The sequence below is a fragment of the Mytilus edulis genome, chromosome 8, assembly GCF_963676685.1.
Source record: "Mytilus edulis chromosome 8, xbMytEdul2.2, whole genome shotgun sequence".
NCBI classification, from domain to species: Eukaryota; Metazoa; Mollusca; class Bivalvia; order Mytilida; family Mytilidae; genus Mytilus; species Mytilus edulis.
The window spans coordinates 38,055,788-38,075,462 of NC_092351.1; the positions used below are offsets into that span (position 1 = coordinate 38,055,788).

At 32.4% G+C, this 19,675-nt stretch overlaps 2 protein-coding genes across 2 annotated transcripts in view; both read left to right on the forward strand.

The window, feature by feature from the left end:
• Positions 1–3,285: 3,285 nt before the first annotated feature.
• Positions 3,286–13,824, forward strand: LOC139484072 (uncharacterized). The gene is made up of 6 exons (XM_071267795.1): positions 3,286–3,290; positions 7,187–7,266; positions 9,212–10,428; positions 10,815–10,917; positions 11,777–11,912; positions 13,569–13,824. The coding sequence occupies exons 1-6, from the start codon at positions 3,286–3,288 to the stop codon at positions 13,822–13,824; spliced, it is 1,797 nt and encodes a 598-aa protein (XP_071123896.1).
• An 891-nt stretch (positions 13,825–14,715) lies between these two features.
• The window catches only part of LOC139485492 (uncharacterized), a 28,920-nt gene continuing 23,960 nt past the window's right edge, over positions 14,716–19,675 (forward strand). The window contains exon 1 of the mRNA XM_071270006.1: positions 14,716–14,758. Within this exon, the coding sequence (XP_071126107.1) occupies positions 14,749–14,758 (10 nt within the window). The 5' untranslated portion in view covers positions 14,716–14,748. The remainder of the gene's footprint in view (positions 14,759–19,675) is intronic.

Here is a 19,675-nt window from a genome sequence, read left to right on the forward strand (position 1 = left end):
TGCATTTTTACATGATATTTCAGCTTTCTGTTTTATAGGGAAAACTAATTTCGAAAAGTCTATGGGAAGTTTAAAAATGTAATATTATTCAGTACGTACTGTTGATAAAAAAACCAGAAATACTATTTTTGTCCTTAACTGAAGTATACAAAGTTCGAGATATCAAAATAAATTTCACGAGGAGGTAAACATTAGTAATTGAATTAACTCTAAGACAAATGTTCTTAATGATCAGCAATTCCAATTAAATAGAACTTGGTGGTAATCAAGTTTAATCATTCCACTTGTTTCCTTATTGGATATCTTTTTATTTTTATCTTGCCCTTCCCTGTGTATACGTTTTGAGCCTTTGAGTACCCAAATCATCACTTCATTCCTAGAAAAGCCATTGATCAGCATTCCGATGTTATCATTAATGACAGGATCTGTGCAATAGTTAACTATGCTGGATTATAGGTGTCCTCGTTTGAAGATTGTTATCAATCTTTCAACTTGATACATTGCAGCACGTTTGAAACTATTCCATAATTCTATGGTTGAAAGTCAATTATGTGGCTGGTTCCGCTGATTTTCCGAGAAATTATACAAAACAAAGATATGAAGTAAAATGTATATGTTAATAAAGACTTTGAACTGTAAAGTATGGGCAGTTAAAACGGAAACTTTCAGGATTCTTGAGAAGCCAAATTTGTGCTAAAAGGCAATTTTTTTCTTGAAATGTAATATTGCGGATAATTATGTCATTCTATATGCTTTAATATAAGATTTTTAAAAGACAGTGTTGCGGTGTATATGACAATGAAACAACCAATCGACGAATTAAAAAAATATAACTACGACAGAATGAAGTCTTAAAAAAACAGGTATTCTGTAAAATAATACTTCTTTAAAAACAAGTCAGTGCAGATAAATTCAGTATAAGAATAAAAAGAAGAATACTTCAAGAATCCAATTATGGACCCTTGCGGGTTTTAAATTTCCTACAATGATTACAATGATTTATTTATAGCAATGAAATAAAAATAAGATAAAATACAACACAAACCAAGAGACCACTGAACAGCTATTGTTTACACATGGAATTGAAAGTGATATGGTAGAAAATCAATTAATATGTTAGAATTATTCCCCTTTAAACAGTATCTAATAATCTCTCAAGATATGGTGTTAATAGCTGCATAGAAAGCAGCCCTAACTGATTAAATATAAGGGCAGGATAGTTTTCTCCGATGTACATATAGCAATCAATTACCAGATATTTATGGATATGATATTAAATTGCAAAAAATGGATAAGCTTCTTAAACATTTGAACGCAGTTTAAGAATGCATTTATCAGGCTTTAACATATATCTAGATGAACTATGTATACACAAAAATAAATTAATGTGTATTTTATTAATGTTTTGAATTCAAAATATATATAGATAAACTAAAAGAGATTAAGCCCTTTACATGCTTCCAGACGTATATGCTTATCTTCAGTGGTAATATATATCAAATTGAATTTCTGGTTTACGGAAGACTGTTATTTTTTGGAAAGACATAAGGAGACAAGATAAAAACATATCATGGAGCATACCGTACATGTATCATACAATCAATTCCTTTGAAATGTATCAAAGTAGCTTTTCTGGACAATAGACACTTTGTTATAATTTACACATGAACAAAATGCACTTATACAGTAGACAATCGACACAACGTTTTCCTAACCACTTTGACAAGCACAAAAATGAATGCTGAAGACTGTGAACACCATTTTTTTTCTCAGGGGCATGATTCAATTTTGAATTTAGGAAATTATTATGCAAATGCATTCTGACGTCAAAATTATAGTGGTCTCGACCTGTTCTAACAACCAACATATTAGTAATACATGCATACATTTCACTTGCTATCTGAATGTTCTTGCATTTATTTGTACTGTTGTTCTTGTCGTGTAGTGTTGTCATTTTAGTGTTATATTTAACAAAAAGCGCGAGGTTGGTTAGCCACGAAACCAGATTCAACCCACCATTTTTTTCAGGAAAATGGCATTTGTTATCTCATAGTTCGTTTCTGTGTGTGTTTTATTGTGTGTTTTTTTTAATTGTACTTCAGAGTTTCTGTTGTGTCGATGTTTTCCTCTTAAAGTTGATGTTTCTCCCTCGGTTTAAGTTTGTGACCCGGATTTGTTTTCCCATCAATTGATTTATGACTTTCGAAAAGCAGTATACTACTGTTGCCTTTATATATAAAAGTTCAAACTTAAAATCTGAACGAAAAAGAAAGACGGACAAAATATGTACCCGCGTGCCTTATTTCATGAAGAGTTCCGATAGCCTAAACTTAATAGACTACAGACGACACAGATCCAAATTACTTGTTACATGTGTAAACATACACTACATACAGACTCAACAATCCATTGTTTTCAGTTGAATTTAAAGGGAATATAAATAATGCGATACTTATCTATTGTGCACACCTTAAGAATACTGTGTTGTAAATCACTTTATTCTAGTTTGAAAACTGTATTATAAGTCAAGTCAGGTGATCCAAAGGTTAAAGCTGTCCTGCCCTACGCGTAAATAGAAATTTTAATGGTTAACATTCTTAAATCTTTCTGGATACATGATTAATTTGATTAGTTACCATAAGGCCTTCAACTTGTTTTCAGTAACTACGAGAACTTTCAGGTTGTTACATTGTGAGATTAGTGCTTTTCTATAATATCTGCTGAGTTAAGGACTTTTTCAACTGCTTTTTATTGCTGTATATCTTTGATTGTTTTATACATCAAACATCAAACCTTTAGGTTTTCGTTTGAATCGGATTACATTCCTCAATTGGGGTCATATATTTGGCTTTATCAGTTTTTTTTATATGAGCGTCACTGATGAGTCTTATGAGACGATACTCGCGTCTGGCGTATTAAATTATAATCCTGGTACCTTTGATAACTTTTTAAACCACTGGGTCGATGCCACTGAATTTGGGTCTTCAATGCTCTTCAAATTTGTACTTGTTTGGCTTTATAACTTGTTTTGATCTGAGCGTCACTGATGAGTCTTATGAGACGGAACGCGCGTCTGTCGTATCAAATTATAATCCTGGTACCTTTAATAACTTTTTATATAGCTAATTATAGAGTTGTACGGTAGTTTAACTTCTACGTCATTTTTTCTCTGATAAAGAGTTGTCTCATTTGAAATCATTCAATTTACGATACGGACATCTTCAGTTATATCTATTTGAAGATCTAACTTAACAAACTGTAAACCTTTCTATTAATTGAGTAATCATGGAGTAAGTAAGGCATCAGTTATTTGAATTTTGAATAGTTTAACGTTTTACGCTTTCGGACTGTCATTTCCGTTTTAGAAAATTCTTCGCTAGGCAGCATGGGATAACTACTAACAATTATAGATCATTCTGTAAATGGTATTGATAGTGTCATATTCACACAAGATAATTGCTAATTGCTTTTATCTGTTTTTGTATATATTATTTAAAAGTTTGCCTCTGACATTTCCAACAATGTGTTTTTTGTAAGATTTTGTAATTCATTGGGCGCATGTGCAGGTGATGCACCAAATCTTTTACACGCTAGCTCTTTTAAATTTCTCAATATTTTGATTGAAAAACATGCATTTCAAATTCACTTCCGACAACATATTATTAAAATTCGTGTCCTTTCTTTATTATCATACATTCTAACATCAATTTACAGGTGTTCTACTTTATTTCGCATAAAGACATTTTCTATCTGAAAACCGTATTTAACAGTTTGTTTGTTTTACTAGTCATAAACAATTAATTTATTCGGGTATATTAATTTTCAGAAAATCGTATGCTTCTTAAATCCAAGATACCAATACAAATACCAAGGCGTTTTCCGCTTAAGTTGATTGGTTTATCGATTACCTAACACACAAAGAAAACTATCCTACTTGAACAATGTTTTAAAACTAGCGAATGCTTAGCAAATTGAAGGATCAAATAACTTAAATTATCGATTACTGAACACTAAAAAAACTCTAATACTACCTGAACAATATCTTAAGACTATCGAATGCTTAGCAAATGGAAGAACTAACTACATCACTTTTAAGTATAAATTGCCAATTAATTTTAAGATAGTATCTCTATGCTCGGTGAACATACATTCAATGGAGAATCTACAGTTTCTAGTTCCATTAATATTTTATTAATTCTTCCATTTGTGAAACGATCTATTCGTTATATGAACGTTGGATTGTTATTAACATTTAGCTATTTGCCTTTTGACGAGCTCTCAGTTACTGCAAGTACTTGTACTTTGTCATTTGGTCTATGTTATGGCTTGTTTCATTAGCAATTTTACCACACGGTCTTGTACTGAACTTCAATTGACTATATGCACATCATCAGTCATACCTATATCCTCTACTTGCAGATTTGTTTTTATATTCCTATGATGCAGAATTTATCCAAGGGCTAGTACAGAAAGGAGAAAAGAAATTAGCCCAGTCTTTTAATTTCACCTTTCGGTATATTGATGATGTACTGTCTCTAAATATTCGGTGATCACTTACGTTTAATATATCCAAGTGAACTTGACATTAAAGATACTACCGACACAGATAAATCTGATTCATATTTAGACCTTTTTCTCGAAATGACAACTGATGGTAGGTTGAATACCAAAATTTATGACAAAAACAATGATTTTAATTTTCCTATAGTCAACTTCCATTTCTGTGTAGCAACATCCTAGCGGCACCATTATATGGAGTATATGTGTCTCCATTGATACGTTACTCTAGAGCTAGCTCAAAGTACGTTGATTTTGTTGAACGAGGAATACTACTTTCTCATAAGTTGCTAAGACAGGGCTATGAATCAATCAAATTAAGGTCATCACTCAAGAAATTTTACGGTCCCCCTCATGAGCTGATTGGCCATGATGACAAAAGTGTGTCAGAAATCATATCTGATTCTTCCTCAGTCATAATTACCTTCCATCATTACCGAACTGAACAAAGAAATAACACGACGGGTGCCGTATACGGTGCAGGAAATGCGTACCCTTCCGGAGCACCTGATTTCACTCCCGGTTTTAAGTGGAGTTTCTAAATTCTAAATGTTTCTTAATTATTATTTATAACTGTTGATGTAAATGTCCTTTGGTTTTGTGAGTCTTTGTTTTGATTGTTTTTGTCTATCTAATTATGGGTGCCACGACGGATGCCACATGTGGAGCAGGATCTGCTTACCCTTCTTGAGCACCCGAGTTTTTGGTGGGTTCGTGTTGCTAAGTCTTTAGTTTTCTACGTTGTGTCTCTTGTACAATTATTTGCCTTTTTTTTAAGCCATGTCAGTTTGTTTTCGTTTCATAATTTTGACTGTCCCTCTGGTATCAATTGCCCCTCTTTTCTTATTTTTTTTTACCTTTCTGTCAATTAAATGATTATTGGAAAAGCCATCAGCGACTTGACCTATCAATATTTTAACTATTTACGCTATTGGATTATTAGTTCCGTTATATGCTTCCAAGACCATTTAATTGTCAGGCAGCATGGCGTAGCTACTAAAACGGTCAATAGTGTATGAGGGTCAGGATAGGGTTAAGAAAAATGGACTCAAAAGGAATGACGAATAATAGAGTGATGATAAATAATAAAACAAAGAATTATGAGCAAAACTATAAAGAAAAGATAAAGATGGCTTTGAAAATTGTAAATATAATACAGAATTGATAGACTTCTAATCTTACCTTTTGGTATGTAGTTGAAAGTTTTAAAAATCGTTTCACAGAACAACTTAAAAATGAAATACAATTTATAAGCATGGACTCATGACCAAGTTAACAACATTTCACAAAACAACTTATAGAAAACCAATTATGATTTATAAACATGGACCAAGGTAAAAAGAATTCTACAAAACAACCTAGTTCACAAAATCAAAATGGTCAACCAACATGCTAAAAAGCAACAACAGAAAAAAACATGAACTGAAGTAAAAACGAAGATATACACACATATTCCAATAGGAGTTGTTTCTTTGTTGTCATTTGTGACATTGTTATCTAAATTAGGGTTGCGTGTATAAATATTTTTGACAAATTCACATTGATATAAATAAAGGGTACAATATACATTATTTCATTATTATTTGAGAAAACTATACTCGGTCAACACAAATAAAAGTCGGAGGCGGCCTAGTTTTGTACAAGTTAAATAATATGCCAGTTCAATTGAACGAAAAAATATGCGGATTAATGAAATATATTCTAATAATGTATCATTTGTTACGGTTATGTTCCATGTTATTATAGCTACTAAACCAGGTTTAATACACAAGGGAATGCCATTTCCAAGATAGGAATATGACAATTGGTTTCCATTCGTTTGATGTGGCTGAGCTTTTGAACACAAACGTTCAAACAAAACTTGAACAAATGTTTCATGCCAGTGATTATAAAACAAGACAAATTATAAAACAGGTTAAAGTTTAGTATTAATTGCCAATTTATCTTAAGGTAGAACTTTAAGCTAAATGAACAAACATTCCATGACGAGTCTGTAATTTCTTGTTTCATAAATATTTAAAAATTGTTTTTCGCTTTTCTAGAGATCTTTTTTTGATATAAAGATATAATTGTTATAAACCTATTCAACTGAGTTATTTGGAATATAAAAATCTATTAAATCGCAGTGAAATGCATCCAACTGTATTCTATATAATGACTTATTTTGTAAACTAAGGACAAATATAACAGACGTTGTCAGGAAATTCAGTATACTTAACAGTGTACAGATGTACAACGTTGAGATAGTTGTGATCAATATGCTGCTCATATAAAGTAAAAGTAAGAATTTGAGGCATTTGCCTTTCTTGTTTTTGTTTTGTTTGATATACAATGTTATTTATACATGTTATATATGTTGCTGCACACTTTATACTCATGTTTTTCTTTCAGCATTGCTAAGCACGTGAACTTTTGGAGAAAAAAGACAAGTCTTCTCGATATCAGAGCAATGTGTCAAATGTAAAAATTAGTAATGTCTAAAGATTACATGTTGAGAACACAGTTACATAGGCAACGAGGGTCAATTTAATTTATTGCTAAATGTAAAATATAATGTATCAAAACTAGAACAGTTATAAAGTAGTTATTAAATTATTTCAACTAATTTTTATATTACTGTTTTTAATAGGAAAATCGACGAAACAGTCACAACGATGTTGATTGCCCTGAGTTTGGTCACCTTACTTGGTGTGTTAACTTGTGATGCTGGTAAGTCATTTGACAAATGGTTACTTGATCACGTGACTTGGTGCATTAATTTTTGATGCCAGTAAGTATCTTACCAAGAAACTATATGGTCACCTTACTTTGAGTGTCAATATTTGATGGCGGTCAATATATTGTCAAATGGTTTCTTGCTCACGTTTATTGGTGTGTCAATTTTTTTATGCCAATAAGTAGTTTGCCAAATGGTAAAATAGTTACGTTACTTGGAGTGTCAGTATTTTGTTGCCGGTAAATATATTGTCAAATTATTACTTAATAAGGTTACTTTGTGTGTTAGATTATTGATACCAGTAAGTATCTTGCCAAGTAGTTATACTGTCACATTTCTTGGAGTGTCTATATTTGATGCCGGTAAATATCTTGTCAAATGGTTACTTGATCACGTTACTTGGTGTGTCAAATTTATTATGCCAAGAAGTCTTGTCAAATGGTATTATGGTCACGTTATTTTGGAGTGTCAATATTTTGTTGCCGGTAAATATATTGTCAAATTATTACTTAAGCAGTTTACTTAGTGTGTCAATTGATGATGCCGGAAAGTATCTTATAGAATGGTTTACTTGACAACGTTTCTTGGCGTTTCAATTTATGATGCCAGTTAGTATCTTGTCAAATGCTTATTGGATAACGTTACTTGGCGTGTCAACTTGACGTGATGCCAGTAAGTTCCATGACAAATGGTTTCTTGCTCACGTGACTTTAGGTGTCAATTTGAGATGCCGCGGTTAGTATCTTGCCAAATATTTATTTTGTTAGACTGCTGTCTCATAAACTTTTAGTTATCAATCTTATTCAAATGTGTTCGGCCGTTAATATGTCGCACCTGTTTATATCTATACAATAGTTACTCTGATTGGAGTAATTACTTTTTGGCTAAAGCGCATTTTATACACTGTCAGTTAATACTACTGATTATCACAGGTTCTCTTGTACAGTTGGTCATTAATATTTTAGTTCTAAAAAAAAAGGTTTTTAAATATGATACGTAAACAAAAAATCATCATGCAACTGCACTTATCTTACCTCCTATACATTTCTAGGAATTTGATTGGTTAAAAGCGTCCGCGTGAAGACCGTGTATATTTAATATTAGGTCAGAAGGGAGGCTGGGCTTATTTCATAAATGGTTAGAAGTGGAGTTACATCCCTTAATATTCCATTTTAGGTAGTAAGGAGGCGGGGCTTATTTCATACACGGTTAGTAGTAGTGTTACGTCCCTTTATAAAAACAAAACGGCACTGAGAAGAAATCGTAAAGGTTTCGACGGACGACGAAATTGATGATTAAGATTGAAATAAATTCATAAAAACACATTTAAACCTAACAAGTTGTTATTGTTGGCATCTGTTTTTGCAAGATCAATGGAAGTAGTTTCTTATGGCTAACAGTATTGAAGACTTGCTTATTTTGATAGGTCACTATAGTCTAAATTTCACACGCTGAGATAGTCGGTAAGATAATTTCGTTACATAGTGTGCTAGTGACGTAAAACGGTATATATATGAGGTCAGTAAATTCCATATGGGGATTCGATCTTCGCTCTCACTTCATATGGAATTTACTGACCCAAAATATACCGTATTAGGTCACTAGCACACTATGTAACTAATAATATTAGTTCAGAAAAGACATGGTTTCTCATATGAACCTTTCTAACTTTGCCGCTATTGTCAATGCCAACATGCACATTTGGATAAATATTAATACTAATATAAGAAGATTAAGTATGATTGCTAATGAGAAATACTCCATCAGAGGCCAACTGTTCAAAATCAGTTTTTGCATTTCAGAATTTGCCTATTGAAACAACAAAAACCCCTTATTTACCTACATTTGTAGATTGGTAGGTTATCTTTATATTGCAAGTGTTTAAAATAGATATTATCACGGTGCTTATCTAAACCATATGCATTCTATTAATTGCAGGAAGTTTAGACTTCGTACTAGTCCCAATTTATACCAGTGATAGACATACAATAATACATTTAGAAACCCAAACGTATGCTATTCAAACTGACCCTGTTACGCTAAATATTTCTCTATCAACAAGAGACATCATTAAAAGCTTTGACACTTTGGAAGCTGTTAGTTATCAGTTTCATCTGTCAAACGATGAAATACCACAATACGGAGTAATTGGAGACATTGCAATATATATTACATTGTCTGGAATAGAGGATATACATGTCTCAGGAGTTACATTGAAAGCCAGATTTAACAACCTAGCAACCATCACGGTATATCCTACATTAAGTTTGGATAGTCAGTACAAAATAATATCATACTGTCAAATTCTAGGAAGTTGTCACGTCGGTTTTGCTGGATTAAAAGACAAGTCAACAAATATTAATATAACATTGCCAAAAGTCGACAAAATTGAGTTAGACGTGAATGGTACAACGTATTATAGCGAGGACGTTATTTCTGTTCAACTTACAAATTATCAAGCAATTTTGTTGGAGTGTATTGAATGTGAGCTGACTAATACAATTATCGACAGTTCCGGTTCTCTTGCAGTATTTTCTGGTGGTAGTGGTACAGTTGTACGGAAAGGAGTAATAGAAAGCACATTTTTGACACAGATGCCTCCACTGTCTACTTGGGGAAAGGAATTTCTACTAATTAATTCTAATATTGACGACGGACGAGATATTTACCGTATCGTATCAAGATTTCCGGAGACAACGGTGAACATTGATGGATTTGACTCTGTTACATTTGGAGATAGAAACCACTGGATCCAAAGACTGATAAATAGTGGGACTGTTTTGCATATCGTTTCTAATAAACCAATACTAATTTGTCAATTGATATATGACGGACTTAAAAATGCTGCAATGATTGTCGTTCCTCCTGTGGAGCAGTATTCGAACAACTCGTTTAGTCTCCTTTGTCACGACAACATTCATCTTCTATTTGAAGGAAACTCTTGGAACACAATACATATCAAGGAAATTGAGAATGGGACACTAAGTATTATATCGAACTCACGGATTGTGGCTAGGTCTTATGACATAATAAATGATTCAAATGCATTTTGTCACGTTCGAAATGATGGGTCAATATTTGCCCTAGTCTCTGTTAATTTGCTGACAGCAGACGATCATATTGATATACAATATATTAGTGGATATCGTTTAAAAGTAAGTAAAACACTCAGTTTTATTCCATTGTGAAGAAATTTTACAAAAATATAACATATAATGCTATTTATCTAATTAAATATTAAAATTAGTATATGATTATGATAGTACATTTATGATAGACCATCATCATGTATTGGTAATTTCGCTAAGCTACAGTAAGGACCTAATTCACATGATGAAATGTTGTTTGAGAAATATAAATTTTATTCAAAATATTGCAGAAAATTTAGTATGCTCCTCAAGGAGAAACTTCAAGCTGTTAAATCTACCAAAAGCTTAAAAAATATTATTAAAATCGTGTTCAGTTTATTATAGAAAATAACAGAAATTTCAAGCTGTGAGATCTACCTATAAAAGTTCAAATCGTGTTCTGTTTGTTATAGAAAATACCAGTATCCTCACCCAAGACAGTGATTCCTGGCGATCTTGTTGATAATGACGGAGATGGTAAAATAGACGAAGACGATTGTAGTGCTATATCAGACTGTATGTATTATACTGAACATTACATGTTTTACATTGTCATTTCGGGGCCTTTTATAGATGACAATGCGGTATGGGTTTTGTTCATTGTTGAATGCCGTACGGTGATCTAAAGTTGTTAATGTCTGTGTCATTTTGGTCTCTTATTGAGATATGTGTTAACAATGTGCAAATAATTTTTGAATCGTCAAATGTGTATTTCATTTAAATTTAACAAAGTCATCCCTTCACACTTATATCAATAAGCCAATTAAGATATACAGATATGATGAATTGAGATAATCTTTTGGTCATATAGCGCCTAGCATACCTATGTAATTTTACTTATATTTTGTATTTTAATGTTTGGATTGACTGATTAAATATTGGTTGCTTAACTTCCAGTAAAATATGTAATGCATGTTCAAGTCGATCGCATTTGTTTGTTTGAGCATTCCTCATGAAGTATCGTCCAGAAAAGCTCTTTTACTTGACATGAATATTCATAGTAAATAATTACCGAACAATTGTCAATTGGCTATATTTTGTGTGACTTACAGTGAAGACATCCCTAAAAGTAAAAAAAATCTATATATGAAATTGGAAATACGTCAATCAGTCAGAAACCAAACGACAACAATAATCTGAAAAACTACCAAGAGGATAAAATACACATCCGAAATAATATTAAGGCGCTCAACAATTCACGAAAAAGTTTATACCGTTTACATTCTATAAGATTTTTTATTATATATATATATATATATATGTGTAAAGAAAAATAATTGAGAATTGTTTGTTGCCATGTGTCTAGAATAAAAGTCATAAACTCTTACCTAATTAGATAAATGATATATATAAATCTATAACATCATATTTTCAGCCTTTCATTTCCATAAAAATGATGACTCTGACTACCAGAAATCTTTGGACGAATGTACTAAGGAGAAAAAAGTGTTAGCAAAATTAAATACTAAAGAAAGATACGAGAAAGCAATAGAATACCTACTCTTTCAAGGGTAAGTTCAACGGTAACAGACGGTACAACCTAGTTGTAAGGGCAAGGAGTCAAGCAAAAAAAGTAATGAGACAAGACATTTTCTGTTTGTTAGTCAAAACACTTTATATAAAGTTAATGCATCCGAAACGCTTCAATTGGACTAAACAGAGACATGAAATGATTTTCAATTAGACAACATCTACTAGTGACTTATAAACGTAAAAGTAAACAACTATAATGGGTTACCTTAGGCCTTCGACAATTAGCAAAGTCAATACCGTATAGCAAGATTTAAAAAACTCTGAAATGAATAATGAAAAAAACATTGCAATGAAAAAAGTTATGGCCTAATGTATGTATAAAACGATAAGGGATAACAGGTATACATATAGCAACAAATTAAACGAAAACCCATGAATGACTTCTGACTTGGCTGAAAGGCACATGCAAAATGTACTTGTGGTAAAGATTTAAGGGATTGCTCTTACCATGAATATTGTGCAACAGCACAGCACAAGAAAAACAATACATTAACTTGCATCGTCCTTTTTGTCATTTATTATCCCACATAAAACTTAAATTTAATTATAAATCTAGGTAAGAACAGTTTTTTGAGTTGTTAAAAGTAAAATCCTTAGAATAATGTGCAATATGAACTGGTAGATACCGGTTATCAAATTCGAAAAAACGATCCACAAATTACCCTGAAAATCCCTGTCCTTCAGGCAGAATTTTTTTAGAGAATTCATCATTACTCAACAAACATTTCATCAAGATAACATGAAGCATAGCTGAATTCGTCAACTAGATAGAATTAAGACAGGTCTTTACTGCGTTCAGTCATAAAAGAGGATCAAAAGATACCAGAGGGACAGTCAAACTCAAACTGACAACGCCATTGCTAAAAATAAAAAGACAAACAGACACATAACAGTACAGAAGACACAACACAGAAAACTAAAGACTAATCAACAGGAACCCCACCAAAACTGGTGATCTCAGGTGCCCTTTCGACTAAATTGTACCGTCTGTTACCATTAAACTGAGAATCATCAGAAATACTCACAGAAACAAGTATGCTAGCAAATGGTTGCAATTGGTGCCTATTGGAACGCCTTTACACCTTCATCAGTAACGTCCAAATCTGAAAATTTTGAAAGCATAAGATATAGAATGACATGACAACATAAAAGTGTGTCTATTTTTTGAAACAGAGAAAATGCAGTCAATTTCTATACGGCGGGTTATCCTTTCCCTATACTTGCGGTCTTAAAAGGATCCTGTTGTTACTTTAATTGTTTAAAAATAGCCGACACTGAATATTGAGCTTTGATGTTAGGTGTTATTTGACATGTGACCTACGTCCGATCAGAAAAAAATATTGAGCAAAAATACCGCAAAAAATCTATAAAAAAAAAGCAATTGTCATACTTAACAAGTTACAGGCACGCTCCAAAAGATCTTTTTGCCAAATGATCTCTCGCAATTACTGATTTAATGTTTAAATAATTGTAGATTTAATCGAGTAATTCTAATTTTGTCTAATTTGTACATTTTTTGTCTGTTTGTTCTTTTCTTTTTTAGCCATGGTGTTTATTTCCGATCTATGAGTTTGATTGTCCCTCTGATATCTTTCACCACTGTTTTATTTAATCTTGGAAATTTGTTATTAAAGGTCGGATGTTGAGTCTGATATATATATAGGATTACAAAAGTCCGCATCAACAGAATGGAAATATGTGTGGACAGACGGGGAACTCTTAACTGACGCCAAGTGGTATACTGGATATCCAAAACATCAGGAAATTACTAGTTGTGTTGCAATAAGCATAAAAGATTTTACTCTAGTTGAATATGATTGTGATACAGAGCTTAGTGTTTTATGTACAGGTAAACAATATTGCTCGTGCAAGAAATATCGTATTGATTAAGCATCAAATAGAAATGTTGTATAAATGTTAATGAGACAAATTCTCCACAGGAGACACAGACATCTACGTAATTGGTCAACGTATATCCTTTATCAATGAGAAAACACCGAACCGCTTAGTCAACTATAAATGGCCCCGAACTGACATTGTAAACATTAAAGAATTTATTTTCGTGGATACTTTATTTCGAGTTTAGCTCTTTCTAGTTCACTTGGTAGCACGATTATCATATTTGCTTGATTTAGTTGACTAGAAAATATCAAAGTTTGACATACTATTTGCTTTTTTAAAAACCTCGCCAAAGTCGTGAAATCGTATGAAAATATTTCCTGTAGATGTGAATTAGTTTAAATACAAACACCTAACAAAGAATTCCGCTCAATAATGTGCTAGGAGCTGTCTTCAAGTTGTTTTGAGTGTGAGCCTTAAATCTGTTTTGAAGACCTTACTTTGAATTTGATAAAATGAACATCAATAAAAGCACTGTTCCAATTTAGTTTGGTCAGGTTCATTTGAAGATTTTGTTTCCTGTTAAAACATGCACACTATTCGTCTCACCAACACCAACACCGAAAACAAAATCTTCTCATTTATAATGTTGAGCAGTTGAACACCGCTGTTGTCATTATTAACAATTGTTTTAATACACAATTTCGATAAATGTCGGAATAGAAAAGCCAGTACAACGTCAGCTTTGCCTACGGATCTGAGCGTCACTGATGAGTTTGATGTAGTCGAAACTCGCGTCTGGTGTATTAGATTATAATCATGGTACCTTTGATAACTATTTTTACATTGACTATGAAGTTTTTAATGGCAATACAGTATAAAACGGAAATAACTACATATGTTCTACTCGTTATAAAAGCTCATTTATTCTATTTAACAGACTGGGCTGATTTTGAAGGTAAAGACTGTAAAAATATGCCATCAGGTAAGTATAATAAGTTAAAAACTCACATTTTTGATAAATATAGCAAATGTTATTTCGATGCATATACCATGTTTACACTTCGAAAAAATAGCTCTTTTGGAATAGAGTGGATATTTAATTTGTTTCATTTGAAATTATGTCGCATCTCCCTGTGGTGACATTTATCAATTATTAATTCTAATAAAATGCAGTAAAAACATCATAAGGAATAAACTCAAACGTGTGACGTTACTAAACGAAACATGCATAAACCTTTATGACGATCAACAATGAAATAAAACTAAGCAGATAATATGAGATTTGGCTTTACATGCTGCTGAAACACGATATCTAAGAGCTTTCTCCACACTAGGTTGCTGCTTACAAAGAAGTGATTTAACAAAATAATCAAAGAAGTCACATTGAAACTATCCTACCGAAAATATAACGTATGCAATCATGAATTGTTCACTGTGTAAGGATGAATATCTGTTAAGCAGGTTTTGATTCAAATATTGTACACATAATCATGTCCTCTTGTCCCCAAATTCGACATTACCAAATGAGCTTGTACTACAATGCACGAAAAACACGACAGATGCACAACGTTGAGCAGTTCCAGTCTATAACATCTTATAGCACCCCCGTGTAGACTGATGATTGTCTTTTCGTCGTTTGTTTTTTGCGTTTGCCAGGAGATTGTCAGTTAGTCTTCGACGTATTAGTTTTGATATCCCTTTTGAACATTACACGTCACTTTAAAGTGTAATAATTCAAAAACACAGATATACAATAACCGAAAAAAATATCAAAACGTGCTTTAAGTGCACATGGCAAAATTGCTCATGTACCAGGGTATGGCAAATGAGAATCACAACGCTCGATAAAAATTGTCAGCATTTGATCATGACACGAAAGAATAAAAAACATATGCGCTGTTCGGTTAAGTGATTCCCGTTTAGAAAAAAAACTGTACTAACTATATTTTTGAAAAGTTAACATAAATCTCTGCAAAGTGGACGAAAAAGACGTGCGAAAAAGATTGGGTGCCATTAGAAAATGGGTACCATGGTACAGGATTCAGAGATCCTAACTATTGACTAAAGCTCACGTTTGACCTGTCACATATTAATTGGTACCTCTGTGACATTCGATATGTTCATGTTATTCGTCATAATAAGTTTGACCAATTGTTGTAATTTTGCAATAAATGTGTTTCAATTACAGATTTAAAAATTCGTTACTACAATTCTATGAAGCCTATATTGTAAGATTTTTAAAAAGTCGTATAACAAATTATATAGGATAATCATAAAAGATTACAAACATTGTACATGTAAAGACGGTTTAAGTTGAGTGATGTTGTTATTAATTTTATTTTCTATTATAATATTTTCATAATAAACATCACAATTATTATTTAAGGAATACGAATTTACAATAAAAACAATATAAATCAATGCCTAAATGATTTGAAAAAAATATATGTTTCGGAGTTGAAAAAAGAATTATTGATCAAACGGAAAAAAAAACCCCAACATATTCTAAGGAATACTGTCTTATTAAGTACAGCTCTTTATAAGAACCAGGCAGAGTGCCATATACATGTGATACATGGGGGGTTTCAGATTTCATCTATAGTTGGCCTAGTAGAAGCAATAAATGAATCCTGCTCAAAAAATAATTTTGAGTGGGAAAATATGAGTGGTTGCCATGGTAACAGACACACAATTTTTTGGTTGTTAAGCGTAGTAAAATCTTTCAAAAATTAGCTAAATCACCACATTTCAGAGCCTGATTATGAATAGAATCATGTATTTTTTATTAATTTTCATATGTAACATTGATAGAACTTAGTTTAAGCTTCATTTTAGTGAAGATTGCATGTCAACCAAATTTGTCAATTTTATGAAAAATTTTGCGAAAAAATGCATATTTTCAACTTTTCTGAAATTGGGATTTTTGCGGAATTATCAAATTTTTTCTGATGTTTTTAAGAAAAGTGCAAATGTGTACAGTATAGTTAGCACTGTAGTAATGATATTTGGATACTACTTTACCAAATTTAATAGAAAAATGTGTGGGATTTTTTTTAGTTTTATCACCATAGCAACCGATTTTTTCCTTGGAAATGGAGTTTTCATTTGCAGAAATTGCAGTTTAAGAGCTTAAATGTCCTGAATTGTTTTATAACCGATAAGAAAATACATGAAAGCTAACGCAAACTTTAACTTACTATTGTCAAGTGTTGTTGACCTCAATTGTTACCACGGAAAGACATATTATCCATAGCAACATCCACTAAAAAACTGCATAAATAGAAATTTATGTAAAAAAATATATAAATAGAGGGTGTTTACTTTCAAATTGGAATATGACTTCATTCTTTGCTTCACTCACAGTCTTGTCTGAGTTTCTTTCTTCAGATTGTTCAATAAATGTTATATGTAATGAAACATTGGGGTTGGGGGAGGGGGTATGTTGATTTTTTTAAATGTTGCATACAAGTAGATACTTGAAAAGATAATTGCTTTTCATCGTCCGAAGACACATTGGTTTTCGCACTTTAACTTTAAGTTAATAGAAATCTATGAAATTTTATTACTTTATAAAGAAGGTTGGGATTGATTTTGAGAGTTTTGTTCCAAACAGTTAAGGAATTAGGGGCCAACAAAGGGCCCATTTAGGCATTTTCTTGGTTTTCACACAATAACTTTTGTATAAGTCAATAGAAATCTATGAAATTCAAACACAATTTTTATGAACACAACAGAAATTCATTTTTTGTTAAAATCAAGCTAAGTTTAATTTTGGACCCTTTGGACCTTAACGTAGACCAATTTGAAAACAGGACCAAACATTAAGAATCTGAATACACGGTTAGATTAGGCATATCAAATAACGTCAATAATCATTTTTTTGATGAAATCAAACAAAGTTTAATTTGAACCCTTTTGGCCCCTAATTCGTGGGGACCAAAACTCCCAAAATCAATCCAAACCTATCTTTTGTGGTCATAAACCTTGTGTTAAAATTTCATAGATTTCTATCAACTTCTAAAGTTATGGTGCAAAAACCAAGAAAAATGCTTATTTGGGACCTGTTTTTGGCCCCTTATCCTAAACTGTTGGGACTAAAACTCCAAAAACAATCCCAACCTTCCGTTTGTGGTCATAGACATTATGTTAAAATTTCATAGATTTATGTTTACTTATACTAAAGTTATTGTGCGAAAACCAAAAAAAAAATGCTTATTTGGGCCCTTTTTGGCCCCTAATTCCTTAACTGTTGGGACGGACCAAAGCACCCAAAATCAATCCCAACCTTCCTTTTATGGTCACTAACTCTGTGTTTAAATTTCATAGATTTCTATTTACTTTTACTAAAGTTAGAGTGCGAAAACCAAATGTCTTTGGATGACGACGCAAATGTGATACCAATATACGACCAAACAATTTTCAATTTTTGCGGTTGTATAAAAAGAAGATGTGGTATAATTGTTAATGAGATAGTTACAAGCCATTATTCCGACAGCCCATTAGTCTGACAGCCCATTAGTCCGACAGCCCATTAGTCCGACAGCCCATTGGTCTGACAGCCCATTGGTCTGACAGCCCATTGGTCTGACAGCCCATTAGTCCGACAGCCCATTAGTCCGACAGCCCATTGGTCCGACAGCCCATTGGTCCGACAGCCCATTAGTCCGATAGCCCATTAGTCTGACAGCTCATTGGTCCGACAACCCATTAGTCCAACAACCCAATAGTCCGACAATCCATTGCTCCAACAGAAGTTCGAATACTTTCTATATACTCAATTCGAAATCTGTATATAGAATAAAACAGAACAGAATATTTCATTTTTCCAAATTAAAGGGTCTATAAAGAGCATATAAACAATCAGTGATGGTGCGAACTACTGATGATACCCCGCCCAAATATTTCATTGTTGAGTTGTGAATCCTCAAAAAATATGACGATTTTTTTTAACTTGGCTGTCATGTGAAAAGTGTTCGGTTAACAAGAAGGGGTTGAGTAATGAATCTGAAAACTTATCACACGATATAGCCGACTTCAATAAACCTTTCAGAAATCCTTGTAATGTAGTTCATGAAAAAAATGCAACGGAAATATTCATGGAATGGAGGGATGAACTGGACGATTGGAAGGACGGACAGACAGAGGTAAAACAGTATACCCCACTTTTTTGAAGCGGCGGTATAATGATTGGATCAACATAAAGACTTTACAACAATAATAATATGATATAATTATCTTTATAGCACCATAACCCTCAGTCACAATCGGAGCCAAAACAAAATAGAAAAAAAACCAACTATATATATCAAATAATAGTCAGTATCAAGACATGTACTACATAATCATAATAATTCAAAAGAACTATTGTTTAACAATACAATCGTCAGTATCCCCCATAATAGTCAAGTTTTCTTGTGTTAACATCGAGATGTGTTAGAAATGTGCTGAAAGAGTTCCTCCCTCAAATTATTATAAAGTGAGCAATCAATTGAAAAATGACGCTCATCCTCAACTCTATCAGCTGTACCTGGCATTTTTCAATTCTTAATGTAATGGGTGAGCACCAATTCTTAACTAACATATGCACTACCTTTCTTGAAATCTACGGAAGCGTATTAGCGCCACACATTTTTAAAAATTTTTCTTCCAATGTTTGCGTTACAACGCACACCTTTGCGAAAATAACGCCAACCTAAATGTTTTATCTTATTTCTTATTTAAGATTCAAAGGAAACAGCTTGTAGTTATTAATAGAGGAGGCTGTATATATTAAAATTGATCACCATTGTAGTCATAGCAAAGTAAAATCCTTGAATAATTAGATCATATCATTGACTTCAATAATGAGCAGAATAATATAAGAAAATGTGGTATGAATGCCAATAAGAAAACTCTCTAT